The following is a 20,533-nucleotide window of genomic DNA, read 5'->3' as shown; positions in this document are numbered from 1 at the left end:
TTAGTGAGGTGTGGGGGATAGTCTGGTTATTGAGGTACGGAGCGGTCTTAGTGAGGTGTGGGGGATAGTCTGGTTATTGAAGTACGGAGCGGTCTTAGTGAGGTGTGGGGGATAGTCTGGTTATTGAAGTACGGAGCGGTCTTAGTGAGGTGTGGGGGATAGTCTGGTTATTGAAGTACGGAGCGGTCTTAGTGAGGTGGGGGGGATAGTCTGGTTATTGAGGTACGGGGCGGTCTTAGTGAGGTGGGGGGGATAGTCTGGTTATTGAGGTACGGAGCGGTCTTAGTGAGGTGTGGGGGATAGTCTGGTTATTGAGGTATGGGGCAGTCTTAGTGAGGTGTGGGGGATAGTCTGGTTATTGAGGTACGGGGCGGTCTTAGTGAGGTGTGGGGGATAGTCTTGTTATTGAGGTACGGAGCGGTCTTAGTGAGGTGTGGGGGATAGTCTGGTTATTGAGGTACGGAGCGGTCTTAGTGAGGTGTGGGGGGGATAGTCTGGTTATTGAGGTACGCAGTGGTCTTAGTGAGGTGTGGGGGATAGTCTTGTTATTGAGGTACGGGGCGGTCTTAGTGAGGTGTGTGGGGGATAGTCTGGTTATTGAGGTACGGAGCGGTCTTAGTGAGGTGTGGGGGATAGTCTTGTTATTGAGGTACGGGGCGGTCTTAGTGAGGTGTGGGGGATAGTCTTGTTATTGAGGTACGGGGCGGTCTTAGTGAGGTGTGGGGGGGATAGTCTGGTTATTGAGGTACGGAGTGGTCTTAGTGAGGTGTGGGGGATAGTCTTGTTATTGAGGTACGGGGCGGTCTTAGTGAGGTGTGTGGGGGATAGTCTTGTTATTGAGGTACGGGGCGGTCTTAGTGAGGTGTGGGGGGGATAGTGTGGTTATTGAGGTACGGAGCGGTCTTAGTGAGGTGTGGGGGGGATAGTCTGGTTATTGAGGTACGGGGCGGTCTTAGTGAGGTGTGGGGGGGATAGTCTGGTTATTGAGGTACGGAGCGGTCTTAGTGAGGTGTGGGGGGGATAGTCTGGTTATTGAGGTACGGGGCGGTCTTCGTGAGGTGTGGGGGGGATAGTCTTGTTATTGAGGTACGGGCGGTCTTAGTGAGGTGTGGGGGATAGTCTTGTTATTGAGGTACGGGGCGGTCTTAGTGAGGTGTGTGGGGGATAGTCTTGTTATTGAGGTACGGAGCGGTCTTGGTGAGGTGTGGGGGGGATAGTCTGGTTATTGAGGTACGGGGCGGTCTTCGTGAGGTGTGGGGGGGATAGTCTTGTTATTGAGGTACGGGCGGTCTTAGTGAGGTGTGGGGGATAGTCTTGTTATTGAGGTACGGGGCGGTCTTAGTGAGGTGTGGGGGGGATAGTCTTGTTATTGAGGTACGGAGTGGTCTTAGTGAGGTGTGGGGGATAGTCTGGTTATTGAGGTACGGGGCGGTCTTAGTGAGGTGTGGGGGGGATAGTCTGGTTATTGAGGTACGGAGTGGTCTTAGTGAGGTGTGGGGGGGATAGTCTGGTTATTGAGGTACGGGGCGGTCTTCGTGAGGTGTGGGGGGGATAGTCTTGTTATTGAGGTACGGGCGGTCTTAGTGAGGTGTGGGGGATAGTCTTGTTATTGAGGTACGGGGCGGTCTTAGTGAGGTGTGGGGAGGATAGTCTTGTTATTGAGGTACAGGGCGTTCTTAGTGAGGTGTGGGGGGGATAGTCTGGTTATTGAGGAGTGGGGCGGTCTTAGTGAGGTGTGGGGGATAGTCTGGTTATTGAGGTACGGGGCGGTCTTAGTGAGGTGTGGGGGGGATAGTCTTGTTATTGAGGTACGGGGCGGTCTTAGTGAGGTGTGGGGGGGATAGTCTGGTTATTGAGGTACGGGGCGGTCTTAGTGAGGTGTGGGGGGGATAGTCTTGTTATTGAGGTATGGAGTGGTCTTAGTGAGGTGTGGGGTGAAAGCCTGGTTATTGAGGTACGGGGCGGTCTTAGTGAGGTGTGGGGGATAGTCTGGTTATTGAGTTACGGAGCGGTCTTAGTGAGGTGTGGGGGGGGATAGTCTTGTTATTGAGGTACGGGGCGGTCTTAGTGAGGTGTGGGGGATAGTCTGGTTATTGAGGTACGGGGCGGTCTTAGTGAGGTGTGGGGGGGATAGTCTGGTTATTGAGGTACGGAGCGGTCTTAGTGAGGTGGGGGGGATAGTCTTGTTATTGAGGTACGGGGCGGTCTTAGTGAGGTGTGGGGGGGATAGTCTGGTTATTGAGGTACGGGGCGGTCTTAGTGAGGTGTGGGGGATAGTCTGGTTATTGAGGTACGGGGCGGTCTTAGTGAGGTGTGGGGGGGATAGTCTGGTTATTGAGGTACGGGCGGTCTTAGTGAGGTGTGGGTGGGATAGTCTGGTTATTGAGGTACGGAGCGGTCTTAGTGAGGTGTGGGGGGGATAGTCTGATTATTGAGATTTGTGGAGGGAGAGGAGGGGGGGGGGGGGGGAGGCAGTCTTACATCCGTGAACTGGGTTTTCTTTGTAGCCACGTGTGGTAGAAATTCCTCCTGTTCTTGAATAGCAGATTCCGGCTCATACCTGGAAAACAAACTGATAAGCAAGGAGCAGGGGTATAGGATGTGGCACACGTGGCACATACAGCCAGTTAGAATGTGACTGTTACAGTGTGGGATAGACCAGCAGACCCCCCAACACGTGGCACATACAGCCACTTACACTGTGATTGTTAGTGTGGGATAGAGGAGCTTCCAGGCACAGTGACCCCATGAATTAGGCGCAGGAACTCGTACACTGTACTAAAAGCAAAGATCAGTGACGTGTCTCTGTATATTTATATACACACACCGGAGAAGTGGCATTAACCCCTCCAAACCCGCTGAGCATTAGCAGGCAAAGATTTAAATACAGATTTAGATCTCGATATATGGGAGTCGCCTCCAAGAACTCATCATGTGTTGTGATCAAGGAGAACATTTACAAACTAATATTTAGGTGGTACATGACCCCTACTAGGTTACACTCCTTTCTCCCAGGTGTTTCCCCATTGTGTTGGCGAGGCTGTGGTGAAATGGGGAATATATATATATATATATATATATATATATATATATATATATATATATATGTATATATATATATATGTATATATATATATATATATATATGTCATGCCTAAAATCCAGACAAAATGGAGAGAAGTATTCGCTCTTATAGAAAGGGTCATGGGGATCACTGTTCCGCACGACCCTCTTTATACACTACTAGGAAAACCAGCGACCAACCAAAATAAAAAGGAAGCCAAAGTTATCTCCCAAATTTTGAATGTTACTAGATGCACAATCGCCAAGAACTGGAAACAAGCAACGCCCCCACCCCCACCCCCCCATCTTTAAACCAAATAAATAATAAGATATGGCATATAGTTTATATGGAAAAACTTTCTGCATATCTGAATGACTCCACCATTGAATTTGCGGAGGTTTGGGCCCCTTGGTTTCGCACGGCCGGTATATCCCCATATCTAGATTAAAATACTCTGAATGTTGTGATTTATGTTGTATTAAAATTGCTGATCACTAGACTATACATGTACAAATGCTGTCCCCTTTCCTCTTCCCTTAATCCTTCCCCAAATGTGATTATTACCAACTATCTGTATCAATGTACCCCCATCCCCCCCCCACCCCTTTCCCCATAATCTTTGAAAATTATTCAATAAAATTTAAGTAATAAAAAAAAGAAAGAAGTAAGTCACACCATACACACACACGTGTCCAGAACACACACACACACACACACACACACACGTGTCCAGCACACACACGTGTCCAGCACATACACACGTGACCAGGACACACACACACACACACGTGTCCAGCACACACACACACACACACACACGTGTCCAGCACACACACACACACACACACGTCTCCAGCACACACACACACACGTGTCCAGCACACACACACACACACACGTGTCCAGCAAACACTCACCCCTCCTCTAGTCTTAGTCTGTCCATGTTCAGGCTCTCAGACATGCTGCCATTTAACATGTGGGCATCTTCATCCTCAGCCAACGTCTCCATCTCCATGAGGGGCACTAGATGGATTTTGTAAGGAGTTCTCTGCTGCTGGTGGGAGCCCAAGAGACGGGGGCACAAAAGGGTAGGAAGGCCTAAGAAGGGGAATATAACGGGATAAAGAGTCACTAGGGGGGACAGGCAGTGTGTCTATGTGTGTGTGTGCAGTGACAGGAGGGGACAGGCTGCGTGTCCCTGTGTGTGTGTGCAGTGACAGCAGGGGACAGGCTGCGTGTCCCTGTGTGTGTGCAGTGACAGGAGGGGACAGGCTGTGTGTCACTGTGTGTGTGCAGTGACAGGAGGTGACAGGCTGCGTGTCACTGTGTGTGTGTGTGTGCACTGACAGGAGGGGACAGGCTGCGTGTCCCTGTGTGTGTGCAGTGAATGTAGGGGACAGGCTGCGTGTCCCTGTGTGTGTGTGTGTGTGCAGTGACAGGAGGGGACAGGCTGTGTGTCCCTGTGTGTGTGTGTGTGCAGTGACAGGCTGCGTGTCCCTGTGTGTGTGTGTGTGTGTGTGCAGTGACAGGAGGGGACAGGCTGTGTGTCCCTGTGTGTGTGTGTGTGTGCAGTGACAGGAGGGGACAGGCTGCGTGTCCCTGTGTGTGTGTGTGTGTGCAGTGACAGGAGGGGACAGGCTGCGTGTCCCTGTGTGTGTGTGTGTGCAGTGACAGAAGGGGACAGGCTGCGTGTCCCTGTGTGTGTGTGCGCAGTGACAGGAGGGGACAGGCTGCGTGTCCCTGTGTGTGTGCAGTGACAGGAGGGGACAGGCTGTGTGTCACTGTGTGTGTGCAGTGACAGGAGGGGACAGGCTGCGTGTCCCTGTGTGTGCAGTGACAGGAGGGGACAGGCTGCGTGTCCCTGTGTGTGTGTGTGTGTGTGTGTGTGTGTGTGTGCGCAGTGACAGGAGGGGACAGGCTGTGTGTCACTGTGTGTGTGCAGTGACAGGAGGGGACAGGCTGCGTGTCCCTGTGTGTGTGTGCAGTGACACCAAGGGACAGTCTGCGTGTCCCTGTGTGTGCGGGTGCAGTGACAGGAGGGGACAGGCTGCGTGTCCGTGTGTGTGTCCCTGTGTGTGCAGTGACAGGAGGGGACAGGCTCTGTGTCCCTGTGTGTGTGTGCAGTGACAGAAGGGGACAGGCTGCGTGTCCCTGTGTGTGTGTGTGCAGTGACAGGAGGGGACAGGCTGCGTGTCCCTGTGTGTGTGTGTGCAGTGACAGGAGGGGACAGGCTGCGTGTCCCTGTGTGTGTGCGCGCAGTGACAGGAGGGGACAGGCTGCGTGTCCCTGTGTGTGTGTGCGCAGTGACAGGAGGGGACAGGCTGCGTGTCCCTGTGTGTGCGCGCAGTGAGAGGAGGGGACAGGCTGCGTGTCCCTGTGTGTGCGCGCAGTGACAGGAGGGGACAGGCTGCGTGTCCCTGTGTGTGTGTGCGCAGTGACAGGAGGGGACAGGCTGTGTGTCCCTGTGTGTGTGCGCGCAATGACAGGAGGGGACAGGCTGCGTGTCCCTGTGTGTGTGTGCAGTGACAGGAGGGGACAGGCTGCGTGTCCCTGTGTGTGTGTGCGCAGTGACAGGAGGGGACAGGCTGCGTGTCCCTGTGTGCGCGCGCAGTGACAGGAGGGGACAGGCTGCGTGTCCCTGTGTGTGTGCGCGCAGTGACAGGAGGGGACAGGCTGCGTGTCCCTGTGTGTGTGTGCGCAGTGACAGGAGGGGACAGGCTGCGTGTCCCTGTGTGTGCGCGCAGTGACAGGAGGGGACAGGCTGCGTGTCCCTGTGTGTGTGTGCGCAGTGACAGGAGGGGACAGGCTGCGTGTCCCCTCCGGAATAATACGATTGGATGGGTTGTCTCTGTTTCACTTTAATTGTCTGTAATGGGCACATTCCTGGAATTACCTGGGATGTGGGAGGTGGGAGGTGAGTAGCTTTGATGTCACAAGGTTCTCCAGCGGGTGACAATGGTGTCCATCTTAACCTGGGAGATACCAAGGTCACATCTCAACATTGGAGTCGTTCAGTTAGTTAGTCCTAAAATAATACTTCTGCACAAATTGCTTTAACTTTCCTTTGCTGGTGAACCTTATCTCTGGGACGCCAGCCCCTCGCTCAGCTCAACTAACCGCATCATCATGGTATATATATTCTGTGCAGTGATACGCCAGCCCCTCACTCAGCTCAACTAACCGCATCATCATGGTATATATATTCTGTGCAGCGAGACGCCAGCCCCTCGCTCAGCTCAACTAACCGCATCATCATGGTATATATATTCTGTGCAGTGATACGCCAGCCCCTCGCTCAGCTCAACTAACCGCATCATCATGGTATATATATTCTGTGCAGCGAGACGCCAGCCCCTCACTCAGCTCAACTAACCGCATCATCATGGTATATATATTCTGTGCAGTGATACGCCAGCCCCTCGCTCAGCTCAACTAACCGCATCATCATGGTATATATATTCTGTGCAGCGAGACGCCAGCCCCTCGCTCAGCTCAACTAACCGCATCATCATGGTATATATATTCTGTGCAGCGAGACGCCAGCCCCTCGCTCAGCTCAACTAACCGCATCATCATGGTATATATATTCTGTGCAGCGAGACGCCAGCCCCTCACTCAGCTCAACTAACCGCATCATCATGGTATATATATATTCTGTGCAGCGAGACGCCAGCCCCTCGCTCAGCTCAACTAACCGTATCATCATGGTATATATATTCTGTGCAGTGATACGCCAGCCCCTCGCTCAGCTCAACTAACCGCATCATCATGGTATATATATTCTGTGCAGCGAGACGCCAGCCCCTCGCTCAGCTCAACTAACCGCATCATCATGGTATATATATTCTGTGCAGCGAGACGCCAGCCCCTCACTCAGCTCAACTAACCGCATCATCATGGTATATATATTCTGTGCAGTGATACGCCAGCCCCTCGCTCAGCTCAACTAACCGCATCATCATGGTATATATATTCTGTGCAGCGAGACGCCAGCCCCTCGCTCAGCTCAACTAACCGCATCATCATGGTATATATATTCTGTGCAGTGATACGCCAGCCCCTCGCTCAGCTCAACTAACCGCATCATCATGGTATATATATTCTGTGCAGCGAGACGCCAGCCCCTCGCTCAGCTCAACTAACCGCATCATCATGGTATATATATTCTGTGCAGCGAGACGCCAGCCCCTCGCTCAGCTCAACTAACCGCATCATCATGGTATATATATTCTGTGCAGCGAGACGCCAGCCCCTCGCTCAGCTCAACTAACCGCATCATCATGGTATATATATATTCTGTGCAGTGATACGCCAGCCCCTCGCTCAGCTCAACTAACCGCATCATCATGGTATATATATTCTGTGCAGTGATACGCCAGCCCCTCACTCAGCTCAACTAACCGCATCATCATGGTATATATATTCTGTGCAGTGATACGCCAGCCCCTCGCTCAGCTCAACTAACCGCATCATCATGGTATATATATTCTGTGCAGCGAGACGCCAGCCCCTCGCTCAGCTCAACTAACCGCATCATCATGGTATATATATATTCTGTGCAGCGATACGCCAGCCCCTCGCTCAGCTCAACTAACCGCATCATCATGGTATATATATTCTGTGCAGCGAGACGCCAGCCCCTCACTCAGCTCAACTAACCACATCATCATGGTATATATATTCTGTGCAGCGAGACGCCAGCCCCTCACTCAGCTCAACTAACCGCATCATCATGGTATATATATTCTGTGCAGCGAGACGCCAGCCCCTCACTCAGCTCAACTAACCGCATCATCATGGTATATATATTCTGTGCAGCGAGACGCCAGCCCCTCGCTCAGCTCAACTAACCGCATCATCATGGTATATATATTCTGTGCAGCGAGACGCCAGCCCCTCACTCAGCTCAACTAACCGCATCATCATGGTATATATATTCTGTGCAGTGATACGCCAGCCCCTCGCTCAGCTCAACTAACCGCATCATCATGGTATATATATTCTGTGCAGTGATACGCCAGCCCCTCGCTCAGCTCAACTAACCGCATCATCATGGTATATATATTCTGTGCAGCGAGACGCCAGCCCCTCGCTCAGCTCAACTAACCGCATCATCATGGTATATATATTCTGTGCAGTGATACGCCAGCCCCTCGCTCAGCTCAACTAACCGCATCATCATGGTATATATATTCTGTGCAGTGATACGCCAGCCCCTCGCTCAGCTCAACTAACCGCATCATCATGGTATATATATTCTGTGCAGTGATACGCCAGCCCCTCGCTCAGCTCAACTAACCGCATCATCATGGTATATATATTCTGTGCAGTGTGTAATCGCTGTGCATTATGCATACTGTACCATGTCTTTCTCAAGTGTCCCCCATGTAGTGTACATCACATGTATATCCCGTGTGTGCGTTTCGTGTATATCCCGTGTGTCCCATGTGTGCATTATTAGGGGGGCTGCTCCTGTGTCTCAGTTATTAGGGGGCTGCTCCTGTATCTCTGTTATTAGGGGGCTGCTCCTGTATCTCTGTTATTAGAGGGGCTGCTCCTGTATCTCAGTTATTAGGGGGGGCTGCTCCTGTATCTCAGTTATTAGGGGGGGCTGCTGCTGTATCTCTGTTATTAGGGGGGATGCTCCTGTATCTCAGTTATTAGGGGGGGATGCTCCTGTATCTCAGTTATTAGGGGGGATGCTCCTGTATCTCAGTTATTAGGGGGGATGCTCCTGTATCTCAGTTATTAGGGGGGCTGCTCCTGTATCTCAGTTATTAGAGGGGATGCTCCTGTATCTCAGTTATTAGAGGGGATGCTCCTGTATCTCAGTTATTAGGGGGGCTGCTCCTGTATCACAGATATTAGGGGGGGCTGCTTCTGTATCTCAGTTATTAGGGGGGATGCTCCTGTATCTCAGTTATTAGGGGGCGCTGCTCCTGTATCTCAGTTATTAGGGGGGGCTGCTCCTGTATCAGTTATTAGGGGGGGCTGCTCCTGTATCTCAGTTATTAGGGGGGATGCTCCTGTATCTCAGTTATTAGGGGGGATGCTCCTGTATCTCAGTTATTAGGGGGGATGCTCCTGTATCTCAGTTATTAGGGGGGATGCTCCTGTATCTCAGTTATTAGGGGGGATGCTCCTGTATCTCAGTTATTAGGGGGGCTGCTCCTGTATCTCAGTTATTAGGGGGGGCTGCTCCTGTATCACAGATATTAGGGGGGGCTGCTCCTGTATCTCAGTTATTAGGGGGGATGCTCCTGTATCTCAGTTATTAGGGGGGGCTGCTCCTGTATCACAGATATTAGGGGGGGCTGCTCCTGTATCTCAGTTATTAGGGGGGATGCTCCTGTATCTCAGTTATTAGGGGGGATGCTCCTGTATCTCAGTTATTAGGGGGGCTGCTCCTGTATCTCAGTTATTAGGGGGGATGCTCCTGTATCTCAGTTATTAGGGGGGATGCTCCTGTATCTCTGTTATTAGGGGGGCTGCTCCTGTATCTCAGTTATTAGGGGGGCTGCTCCTGTATCTCAGTTATTAGGGGGGGCTGCTCCTGTATCTCAGTTATTAGGGGGCTGCTCCTGTATCTCAGTTATTAGGGGGGGCTGCTCCTGTATCTCAGTTATTAGGGGGGATGCTCCTGTATCTCAGTTATTAGGGGGGCTGCTCTCACGAATCTCAGTTATTAGGGGGGATGCTCCTGTATCTCAGTTATTAGGGGGGCTGCTCCTGTATCTCAGTTATTAGGGGGGATGCTCCTGTATCTCAGTTACTAGGGGGGCTGCTCCTGTATCACAGATATTAGGGGGGCTGCTCCTGTATCTCAGTTATTAGGGGGGATGCTCCTGTATCTCAGTTATTAGGGGGGCTGCTCCTGTATCACAGATATTAGGGGGGCTGCTCCTGTATCTCAGTTATTAGGGGGGGCTGCTCCTGTATATCAGTTATTAGGGGGGGCTGCTCCTGTATCTCAGTTATTAGGGGGGGCTGCTCCTGTATCAGTTATTAGGGGGGGCTGCTCCTGTATCTCAGTTATTAGGGGGGGATGCTCCTGTATCTTTGTTATTAGGGGGGATGCTCCTGTATCTCAGTTATTAGGGGGGGCTGCTCCTGTATATCAGTTATTAGGGGGGGGCTGCTCCTGTATCTCAGTTATTAGGGGGGATGCTCCTGTATCTCAGTTATTAGGGGGGGCTGCTCCTGTATATCAGTTATTAGGGGGGCTTCTCCTGTATCTCAGTTATTAGGGGGAGGCTACTCCTGTATCTCAGTTATTAGGGGGGGCTCCTGTATCTGTTATTAGGGGGGCTGCTCCTGTATCTCTTTTTGTTATTAGGGGGGGGCTGCCCCTGTATCTCTTTTTGTTATTAGGGGGGGGGCTGCTCCTGTGTCTGTTATTAGGGGGGCTGCTCATGTATCTCAGTTATTGGGGGGGGTTGCTCCTGTATCTCAGTTATTAGGGGGGGCTGCTCCTATATCTGTTAATAGGGGGGCTGCTCCTATATCTGTTATTAGGGGGGGCTGCTCCTGTATCAGTTATTAGGGGGGCTGCTCCTGTATCAGTTATTAGGGGGGCTGCTCCTGGATCTCAGTTATTAGGGGGGCTGCTCCTGTATCTCAGTTATTAGGGGGGATGCCCCTGTGTCTCTGTTATTAGGGGGGCTGCTCCTGTATCTCTGTTATTAGGGGGGATGTCCCTGTATCTCTGTTATTAGGGGGGCTGCTCCTGTATCTCTGTTATTAGGGGGGGGGGGTGCTCCTGTATCTCTGTTATTAGGGGGGGGCTGCTCCTGTATCTCTGTTATTAGGGGGGCTGCTCCTGTATCTCTGTTATTAGGGGGGGCTGCTCCTGTATCTCAGCTATTCGGGGTGTGAAGGGGATGAATGCTCCTGTTTCTACATTTCGGGGCGCATGAAAGCGTTGCATTATCTGGAGCTGTGTAATATTCATGTGTAGGGGACCCCGTTATTGTGCTGTAGAAGCGCTGCCTCTCTGGGCTGTGTCCGGGTTTGTTCTGTTCGGGACTTGCACATGTTTTAAGGTTGTGTTATCTGGAATATGCTTCTGCAACTCACAGCAAAGCAGCACAGCGCAGACTCCATGCCAGGCTCTGCACAGCACCATCTAACACCTTCCTAAATAATACCTGCAGAGCGTCGCTGTGTGAGACCTGCAGAGCGTCACTGTGTGAGACCTGCAGAGCGTCGCTGTGTGAGACCTGCAGAGCGTCGCTGTGTGAGACCTGCAGAGCGTCGCTGTGTGAGACCTGCAGAGCGTCGCTGTGTGAGACCTGCAGAGCGTCGCTGTGTGAGACCTGCAGAGCGTCGCTGTGTGAGACCTGCAGAGCGTCGCTGTGTGAGACCTGCAGAGCGTCGCTGTGTGAGACCTGCAGAGCGTCGCTGTGTGAGACCTGCAGAGCGTCGCTGTGTGAGACCTGCAGAGCGTCGCTGTGTGAGACCTGCAGAGCGTCGCTGAGTTTCCCATGTCTCTGTGTTGTATCTATACAGTATGTGTTACATTGTGATGTATCCATGTTACACTATGCTATGTATATTGTGTAACAGTGTGTTACATTGTGATGTATCCATGTTACACTATGCTATGTATATTGTGTAACAGTGTGTTACATTATATTGATGAGATAACAACATTGTCATAATTTACCAATAAGAATATTTACAGCTTTGGATCCTTTTTATTGGACCAGTGTGAAAATGACACATTAGTTGTAACACACAATCACTGTGACAATTCCAATGTGTCATAGTCACAACCTGCAGTCACTTTCCCAACGTCACCCACCTCCTGCGTCACCCACCTCCTGCGTCACCCACCTCCTGCGTCACCCACCTCCTGCGTCACCCACCTCCTGCGTCACCCACCTCCTCCGTCACCCACCTCCTGCGTCACCCACCTCCTCCGTCACCCACCTCCTCCGTCACCCACCTCCTCCGTCACCCACCTCCTGCGTCACCCACCTCCTGCGTCACCCACCTCTTATTGACTTTTTCTGTGTATAACTTTAGCAACACGTACAAAAAGTCATGCAAATAAAGGAGCATGCTTCCCCTGGGGTCGCAGGGTTACTGTCACCCCGTGTAAGAGAATGTCCTTACAGCCCCGACATGCCTCTTTCTATAGGGGGAACCCCAGTTATAAGGACACCCCATTTACAAGAACATGTCACAGCCCAGACGTGCCCCTTCCTATGTGAGAAATCCCTCCTTATAAGAACACCCCACTATAAGAACATCTCATGGGCCCAAGTCCCTTCCTATATAAGGAACCTGTTTTAAGCATACTCCCCCATATAAGAACATCTCCTCACAGCCCCTAGTTCTTATGGCAGCCCCCCCCCCCCGTCTCTCCCCCCTCCTGTCTCTCCCCCCCCCCCCCCCTCTCCTGCTGCTGCCTGCCAGCAGCTCACATTTCTTCTGATGCAAGATCCGCATGGAGTTGCAGCAGTAAGACTTGGAGTCGTGGCTTCCCCAGCCCACCCTGCATGGGAGTTCCCCCTGCACCTCACTCACTCCCCAGCACCCCGAGCACTCACCCAGCACGTCCCAGGGAAGGGGCTCTCCTCTCTGGGGGGGGGGTCTCTCTCCTGTTTTTGAGTAGGGATTGTTGGAAGATTTGGGTCTTGTGCTACTTTCCTGCTCACACAGCACAGAGCCAGCCCCTCCCCGCCCAATCAGGAGGCTCTGTGCAGAACATGAGCCCACCCTCAGCACTTAGCCATCACTGCTAATGTGGTCACATGACCTCCTTAAGTGTCCAAGTGGACAGCCTCCCCCTGCACTCTGCTCTCTCCCCCTGCACTCTCTGCTCTCTCCCCCTGCACTCGCTGCTCTCTCCCACTGCGCACTCTCTGCTCTCCCCCTGCACTCTCTGCTCTCCCCCTGCACTCTCTGCTCTCTCCCCCTGCACTCGCTGCTCTCTCCCACTGCGCACTCTCTGCTCTCCCCCTGCACTCTCTGCTCTCTCCCCCTGCACTCTGCTCTCTCCCCCTGCACTCTCTGCTCTCTCCCCCTGCACTCTCTGCTCTCTCCCACTGCGCACTCTCTGCTCTCTCCCACTGCGCACTCTCTGCTCTCTCCCCCTGCACTCTCTGCTCTCTCCCCCTGCACTCTCTGCTCTCTCCCCCTGCACTCTCTGCTCTCTCCCCCTGCACTCTCTGCTCTCCCCCCCTGCACTCTCTGCTCTCTCCCCCTGCACTCTCTGCTCTCTCCCCCTGCACTCTCTGCTCTCTCCCCCTGCACTCTGATCTCTCCCCCTGCACTCTGCTCTCTCCCCCTGCACTCTCTGCTCTCTCCCCCTGCACTCTGCTCTCTCCCCCTGCACTCGCTGCTCTCTCCCCCTGCACTCTCTGCTCTCTCCCCCTGCACTCGCTGTTCTCTCCCCCTGCACTCTCTGCTCTCTCCCCCTGCACTCTCTGCTCTCTCCCCCTGCACTCGCAGTTCTCTCCCCCTGCACTCTCTGCTCTCTCCCCCTGCACTCTCTGCTCTCACCCCCTGCACTCTCTGCTCTCTCCCCCTGCACTCTCTGCTCTCTCCCCCTGCACTCTCTGCTCTCTCCCCCTGCACTCGCTGTTCTCTCCCCCTGCACTCTCTGCTCTCTCCCCCTGCACTCTCTGCTCTCTCCCCCTGCACTCGCAGTTCTCTCCCCCTGCACTCTCTGCTCTCTCCCCCTGCACTCTCTGCTCTCACCCCCTGCACTCTCTGCTCTCTCCCCCTGCACTCTCTGCTCTCTCCCCCTGCACTCTCTGCTCTCTCCCCCTGCACTCGCTGTTCTCTCCCCCTGCACTCGCTGCTCTCTCCCCCTGCACTCGCTGCTCTCTCCCCCTGCACTCTCTGCTCTCTCCCCCTGCACTCTCTGCTCTCTCCCCCTGCACTCGCAGTTCTCTCCCCCTGCACTCTCTGCTCTCTCCCCCTGCACTCTCTGCTCTCTCCCCCTGCACTCTCTGCTCTCTCCCCCTGCACTCTCTGCTGTCAAATAAAACAAAGTTCACTGTGCAAACGCTCTGCAGATGTCACATAGCAGATTCAGAAGACCCCTTGCAGCTCCTCTTGAAACAGGTGGAAGGAAGAGGGGGGCGACCCAGGTCCCCAGCTGACTACACAATCTCCAACCGGAACAGCAGAAAAGACGGCAGAGCAGTGAGGTAAGTATTCAATCATTTATCATCAGTAAAACAAAAGATCCACTTACAATTCTGTATTAATACCTATGCACAGTACAATAACCCGGGAGTTCCACATAGACAATGGTGTAAAACTCATGAGGAAGCAAGGATCGGTCTGCTAGAAAGAACAGCAGCTCAGAAACGAACCCTTTGTGATTCACACTTCATGTGCTTAATCCCTACACATTTCACACTTCACATGCTTCATCCCTTTGCGTTTCACACTTCCTTCATCCCTCCGTGTTTCACTTTGCGTGCTACATCCCTATGCATCTCACACTTCACTTGCTTCATCACTTCGCGTTTCATGCTTTGTGTGCTTCATCCCTTCGTTTCACACTTTGCGTACTATTTCCGTATGAGTTTCACACTTTTCATGCTTCCTCCCTCCCCGATTCAAATTTTGCGTGCTTCATCCCTTTGCGTTTCACTTTGCTTTATCCCTACACATCTCATACTTCACTTGTTTTATCCCTTTGCGTTTCACACTTTACGTGCTTTATCCCTTCGCGTTTCACACTTTACGTGCTTTATCCCTTCGCGTTTCACACTTTACGTGCTTTATCCCTTTGCGTTTCACACTTTGGGTTCTTAATCACTTCACTTTTCACACTTTGGGTTCTTAATTACTTTGCATGCTTCTCTTTCCGTTTCACACTTCACGTGCTTCATCCATACACGTTTCACGCTTCGTGTTTCACACTTCGTGTGCTAAACCCCTTTGTGTTTCACACTTCACGTGCTTCATCCCTTCGCGTTTCACACTTCACATGCTTCATCCCTTGGCGTTTCACATTTCACGTGCTTCATCCCTTCGCGTTTCACACTTCACATGCTTCATCCCTTGGCGTTTCACATTTCACGTGATTCATCCCTTGGCGTTTCACATTTCACGTGATTCATCCCTTGGCGTTTCACACTTCGCGTGCTTCATCCCTTCGCATTTCCCACTTTGGGTTCTTAATCACTTCACTTTTCGCACTTTGCGTTCTTAATCACTTTGCATGCTTTTCTTTGTGTTTCACACTTCACTTGCTTCATCACTTCACGTTTCATGCGCCGTATGCTTAATCCCTTGTGTTTCATACTTTACTTGCTTCATCCCTTCGCATTTCACACTTTGGGTTCTTAATCACTTTGCATGCTTTTCTTTGTGCTTCATCACTTCACGTTTCATGCGCCGTATGCTTAATCCCTTGTGTTTCATACTTTACTTGCTTCATCCCTACGCATTTCACACTTCACGTGCTTCATCCCCTGGCGGACTGTTCCGTGCTTCCGCTTCCTGTTTAGAGTTCTAATGGTTTAGTTTCTGGTGGAGACAAGCACCATGTGGGAACGCCATTGTTTGTTTGGGACACCCAGTTGATCTATTATGCTCATGTATTAATACAGAATTGTAAGTCTGAATATTGCTTTTTTTTAACTGATTATGAATTATTGAATACTTATCTGAGTGCGCTCTGTCTTCTTTTATGCACTCCTGTTCTCACTGCGCTCTCCTGTTCTCACTGCGCTCTCCTGTTCTCACTGCGCTCTCCTGTTCTCACTGCGCTCTCCTGTTCTCACTGCACTCTCCTGTTCTCACTGCGCTCTCCTGTTCTCACTGCGCTCTCCTGTTCTCACTGCGCTCTCCTGTTCTCACTGCGCTCTCCTGTTCTCACTGCGCTCTCCTGTTCTCACTGCACTCTCCTGTTCTCACTGCGCTCTCCTGTTCTCACTGTGCTCTCCTGCATTCACTGCACTCCTGTTCTCACTGCGCTCTCCTGCATTCACTGCGCTCTCCTGCATTCACTGCACTCTGCTGCATTCACTGCGCTCTCCTGCATTCACTGCACTCTGCTGTATTCACTGCGCTCTGCTGCATTCACTGCACTCTGCTGTATTCACTGCACTCTGCTGCATTCACTGCGCTCTCCTGCATTCACTGCACTCTGCTGTATTCACTGTGATCTCCTGCATTCACTGCGCTCTCCTACATTCACTGCGCTCTGCTGCATTCACTGCGCTCTTCTGCATTCACTGCGCTCTTCTGCATTCACTGCGCTCTCCTGCAGTCACTGCGCTTTCCTGCAGTCACTGCGCTCTCCTGCATTCACTGTGATCTCCTGCATTCACTGCGATCTCCTGCATTCACTGCACTCTGCTGTATTCACTGTGATCTCCTGCATTCACTGCGCTCTCCTACATTCACTGCGCTCTGCTGCATTCACTGCGCTCTTCTGCATTCACTGCGCTCTTCTGCATTCACTGCGCTCTCCTGCAGTCACTGCGCTTTCCTGCAGTCACTGCGCTCTCCTGCATTCACTGCGCTCTCCTGCACTCACTGCGCTCTCCTGCATTCACTGTGATCTCCTGCATTCACTGCGCTCTTCTGCATTCACTGCGCTCTCCTGCAGTCACTACACTTTCCTGCAGTCACTGCGCTCTCCTGCATTCACTGCGCTCTCCTGCACTCACTGCGCTCTCCTGCACTCACTGCGCTCTCCTGCACTCACTGCGCTCTCCTGCACTCACTGCGCTCTCCTGCATTCACTGCGCTCTCCTGCACTCACTGCGCTCTCCTGCATTCACTGCGCTCTCCTGCACTCACTGCGCTCTCCTGCACTCACTGCGCTCTCCTGCATTCACTGTGATCTCCTGCACTCACTGCGCTCTCCTGCATTCACTGCACTCACGGCACTCTACTGCGCTCTCCTGCACTCACTACGCTCTCCTGCATCCACTGTGCTCACTGCGCTCTCCTGCATTCACTGCAATCTACTGCGCTCTTGCTCTCCTACTATCTCCCTAGATTTGGAAATCAAATTAGGGAAAAGGTATTTTTGGGGCGCATGGTCCTAATCTGTAGCAACTTTATTGCACAATTTTAATAGTTTAGTTATTAAAGCCGGAAGATAACAATGTGTATTGGATTTGTAGCTGAATATGAAAACAATATTTTTTATTATTTATTGTATGGCTGTAGTCAGCTTTATCTAGTTACTGATAACGAAGAACATCGCAGAGTTTCCATGGGATTCAATGGCAGTAATAACGCAGAATATTGCACCCTAACACACCAGAGGCTAAAATAACCCTGGCTACATCTGCATCCCATCCTTCTCCCATCTCAACCCTACCCCATCTGCACCCTATCCCATCCGTACCCCATCCCATCCATTTCCCATCTGTACCCCATCCCATCTGTACCCCATCTGCATCCCATCTGTACCCCATCCCATCTGTACCCCATCCGCATCCCATCTGTATCCAATCCATACCCCATCCCATCCGTACCCCATCCCATCTGCACCCCATCCCATCCCATCCGTACCCCATCCCATCTGTATCCTATCCATCCCCTATCCGCATCCCATCCGTACCCCATCTGTATCCAATCCATACCCCATCCCATCCGTACCCCATCCCATCCGTACCCCATCCGTATCCCATCTGCACCCTATCCCATCTGCACCCTATCCCATCCATTTTCCATCCGTACCCCATCCCATCCATTTTCCATCTGTACCCGATCCCATCCATTTTCCATCTGTACCCCATCCCATCTGTATCCTATCCATCCCATCTGTATCCTATCCATCCCCTATCCGCATCCCATCCGTACCCCATCTGTATCCAATCCATACCCCATCCCATCCGCACCCCATCCGTCCCCCATCCCATCCGTATTCCATCCGCACCCCCTCTGTATCCCGCTATAACAACAATGCTTAAAAAAATTCTCTGTTGGTGAGAAATGATTGATAAAATTCAGTCTAATTTGGCTCAATTCCGTCCTGCTTTCCTATGTATTGGTGGAGATTTTAACGAACCTCGGGATGGATCAATTTTCCTAGTAATTATTTTTCGCACAAACTTCGTAAAATTATTACTAGTTTACTTTTGGCAGATACAACACCCGGATCATACGATGTTTAAACCAGAATTGATACACCAATAGAATATTGGATACTTGTTAATAATATTTGATCTGGAAAAGTGACAGTCGATATGTGTGCAGGTTTGCAGGTCGATATGTCTGGTCAGGTCACAATATTATCTCCACCTCAGGTACTAATAAGTAATTCTGGAAATGTCATTCTACACTATTGTTAAATACAAAATTCCATTCTGCGATCTGCTCAATTATAGAAGAGATTTTAAACAATTCCACTGCTGACTCCATGTGTGGAATTGGTTCTATGATTAAGAAGTAGGGGAGGAGCTGTGGCAATCTGGCTCAAAACAACCTTAAAACGTAACACCCTCCCAGTGGGGCTAACTCAATCACATGAGTGTATCGCTGCCCAGAGAGCTGCGACGTTGGGTCCTTCTCATGTACCGCCCCCTGGAGATGGGAAGGTATTTCTGCGGGAAATTGCAGACCTGGAGCACCCCGGGTGGTTTAGTCCTGGAGCACCCCGGGTGGTTTAGTCCTGGGGCACCCGAGGTGGCTTAGTCCTGGAGCACCCCGGGTGGTTTAGTCCTGGAGCACCCCAGATGGTTTAGTCCTGGAGCACCCCAGGTGGTTTTGTCCTGGAGCACCCCAGGTGGCTTAGTCCTGGAGCACCCCAGACGGCTTAGTCCTGGAGCACCCCATACGGCTTAGTCCTGGAGCACCCCAGATGGCTTAGTCCTGGAGCACCCCAGATGGCTTAGTCCTGGAGCACCCCAGGTGGCTTAGTCCTGGAGCACCCCAGGTGGCTTAGTCCTGGAGCACCCCAGATGGCTTAGTCCTGGAGTACCCCAGATGGTTTAGTCCTGGAGCACCCAGATGGCTTAGTCCTGGAGCACCCAGATGGCTTAGTCCCGGAGTACCCCAGGTGGTTTAGTCCCGGAGCACCCCAGGTGGCTTAGTCCTGGAGCACCCGAGGTGGCTTAGTTATGGAGCACCCCAGATGGTTTAGTCCTGGAGCACCCCAGGTGGCTTAGTCCTGGAGCACCCCAGATGGCTTAGTCCTGGAGTACCCCCGATGGTTTAGTCCTGGAGCACCCCAGGTGGCTTAGTCCTGGAGCACCCAGATGGCTTAGTCCCGGAGTACCCCAGGTGGTTTAGTCCCGGAGCACCCCAGATGGCTTAGTCCTGGGGCACCCGAGGTGGCTTAGTCCTGGAGCACCCCAGATGGTTTAGTCCTGGAGCACCCCAGATGGCTTAGTCCTGGAGCACCCCGGTTGGCTTAGTCCTGGAGCACCCCAGATGGCTTAGTCCTGGAGCACCCCAGATGGCTTAGTCCTGGAGTACCCCAGATGGCTTAGTCCTGGAGCACCCAGATGGCTTAGTCCTGGATCACCCAGGTGGCTTAGTCCTGGAGCACCCAGGTGGCTTAGTCCTGGAGCACCCCAGGTGGCTTAGTCCTGGAGCACCCCAGGTGGCTTAGTCCTGGAGCACCCCAGGTGGCTTAGTCCTGGAGCACCCCAGGTGGCTTAGTCCTGGAGCACCCCAGGTGGCTTAGTCCTGGAGCACCCCAGATGGTTTAGTCCTGGAGCACCCCAGGTGGTTTAGTCCTGGAGCACCCCAGATGGTTTAGTCCAGGAGCACCCCAGGTGGCTTAGTCCTGGAGCACCCCAGATGGTTTAGTCCTGTAGCACCCCAGATGGCTGTCCTGGAGCACCCAGGTGGCTTAGTCCTGGAGCACCCCAGGTGGCTTAGTCCTGGAGCACCCAGATGGCTTAGTCCTGGAGCACCCCAGATGGTTTAGTCCTGGAGCACCCCAGATGGTTTAGTCCTGGAGCACCCCAGGTGGCTTATTTTGGGGGATTTAATTGCCTGGATTGATGATGATGATAAACTCTGTCACTTTGGTCAAGACCTCCTCCACACAATGAGTGCTCTGGGCTTAACACGTCATGATTTCTCTGCTACCGATAGAAGTGGGGGGACACTTTGCTACTCATAGAAGTGGGGACACACTTTACTACCCATAGAAGTGGGGACACACTTTACTACCCATAGAATTGGGGGCACACTTTGCTACCGATAGAAGTGGGGGGACACTTTGCTACCCATAGAAGTGGGGACACACTTTGCTACCCATAGAAGTGGGGACACACTTTGCTACCCATAGAAGTGGGGACACACTTTCCTACCCATAGAACTGGGGGCACACTTTGCTACCGATAGAAGTGGGGGGACACTTTGCTACCCATAGAAGTGGGGACACACTTTGCTACCCATAGAAGTGGGGACATACTTTCCTACCCATAGAACTGGGGGCACACTTTGCTACCGATAGAAGTGGGGGGACACTTTGCTACCCATAGAACTGGGGGCACACTTTGCTACCGATAGAAGTGGGGGGACACT

The 20,533-nt window shown here is 52.2% G+C and overlaps 1 protein-coding gene across 7 annotated transcripts in view; it reads right to left on the bottom strand.

Annotated features, from left to right (window-relative positions):
- The window catches only part of LOC142471873 (sodium-coupled neutral amino acid transporter 3-like), a 167,409-nt gene that overhangs the window by 55,286 nt on the left and 91,590 nt on the right, over window positions 1-20,533 (bottom strand). For 4 of the 7 annotated variants that reach the window (XM_075578286.1, XM_075578288.1, XM_075578289.1 and 1 more), the window contains 3 exons: window positions 5,958-6,036; window positions 3,982-4,162; window positions 2,482-2,560 (listed from right to left, as the gene is read on the bottom strand). In XM_075578286.1, coding sequence (XP_075434401.1) covers window positions 2,482-2,560; window positions 3,982-4,079 — 177 coding nt within the window. In that variant the 5' untranslated portion in view covers window positions 4,080-4,162; window positions 5,958-6,036. Of the gene's footprint in view, window positions 1-2,481; window positions 2,561-3,981; window positions 4,163-5,957; window positions 6,037-12,618; window positions 12,756-20,533 lie in introns of those variants that run through there. The other 3 variants (XM_075578285.1, XM_075578291.1, XM_075578292.1) reach the window with 3 other exon arrangements.

This window comes from Ascaphus truei, chromosome 21 (genome assembly GCF_040206685.1).
Source record: "Ascaphus truei isolate aAscTru1 chromosome 21, aAscTru1.hap1, whole genome shotgun sequence".
Classification (NCBI taxonomy): domain Eukaryota; kingdom Metazoa; phylum Chordata; class Amphibia; order Anura; family Ascaphidae; genus Ascaphus; species Ascaphus truei.
Note: the sequence above shows the minus strand (reverse complement) of the source record. Positions and strands in the feature narration are given on the sequence as shown.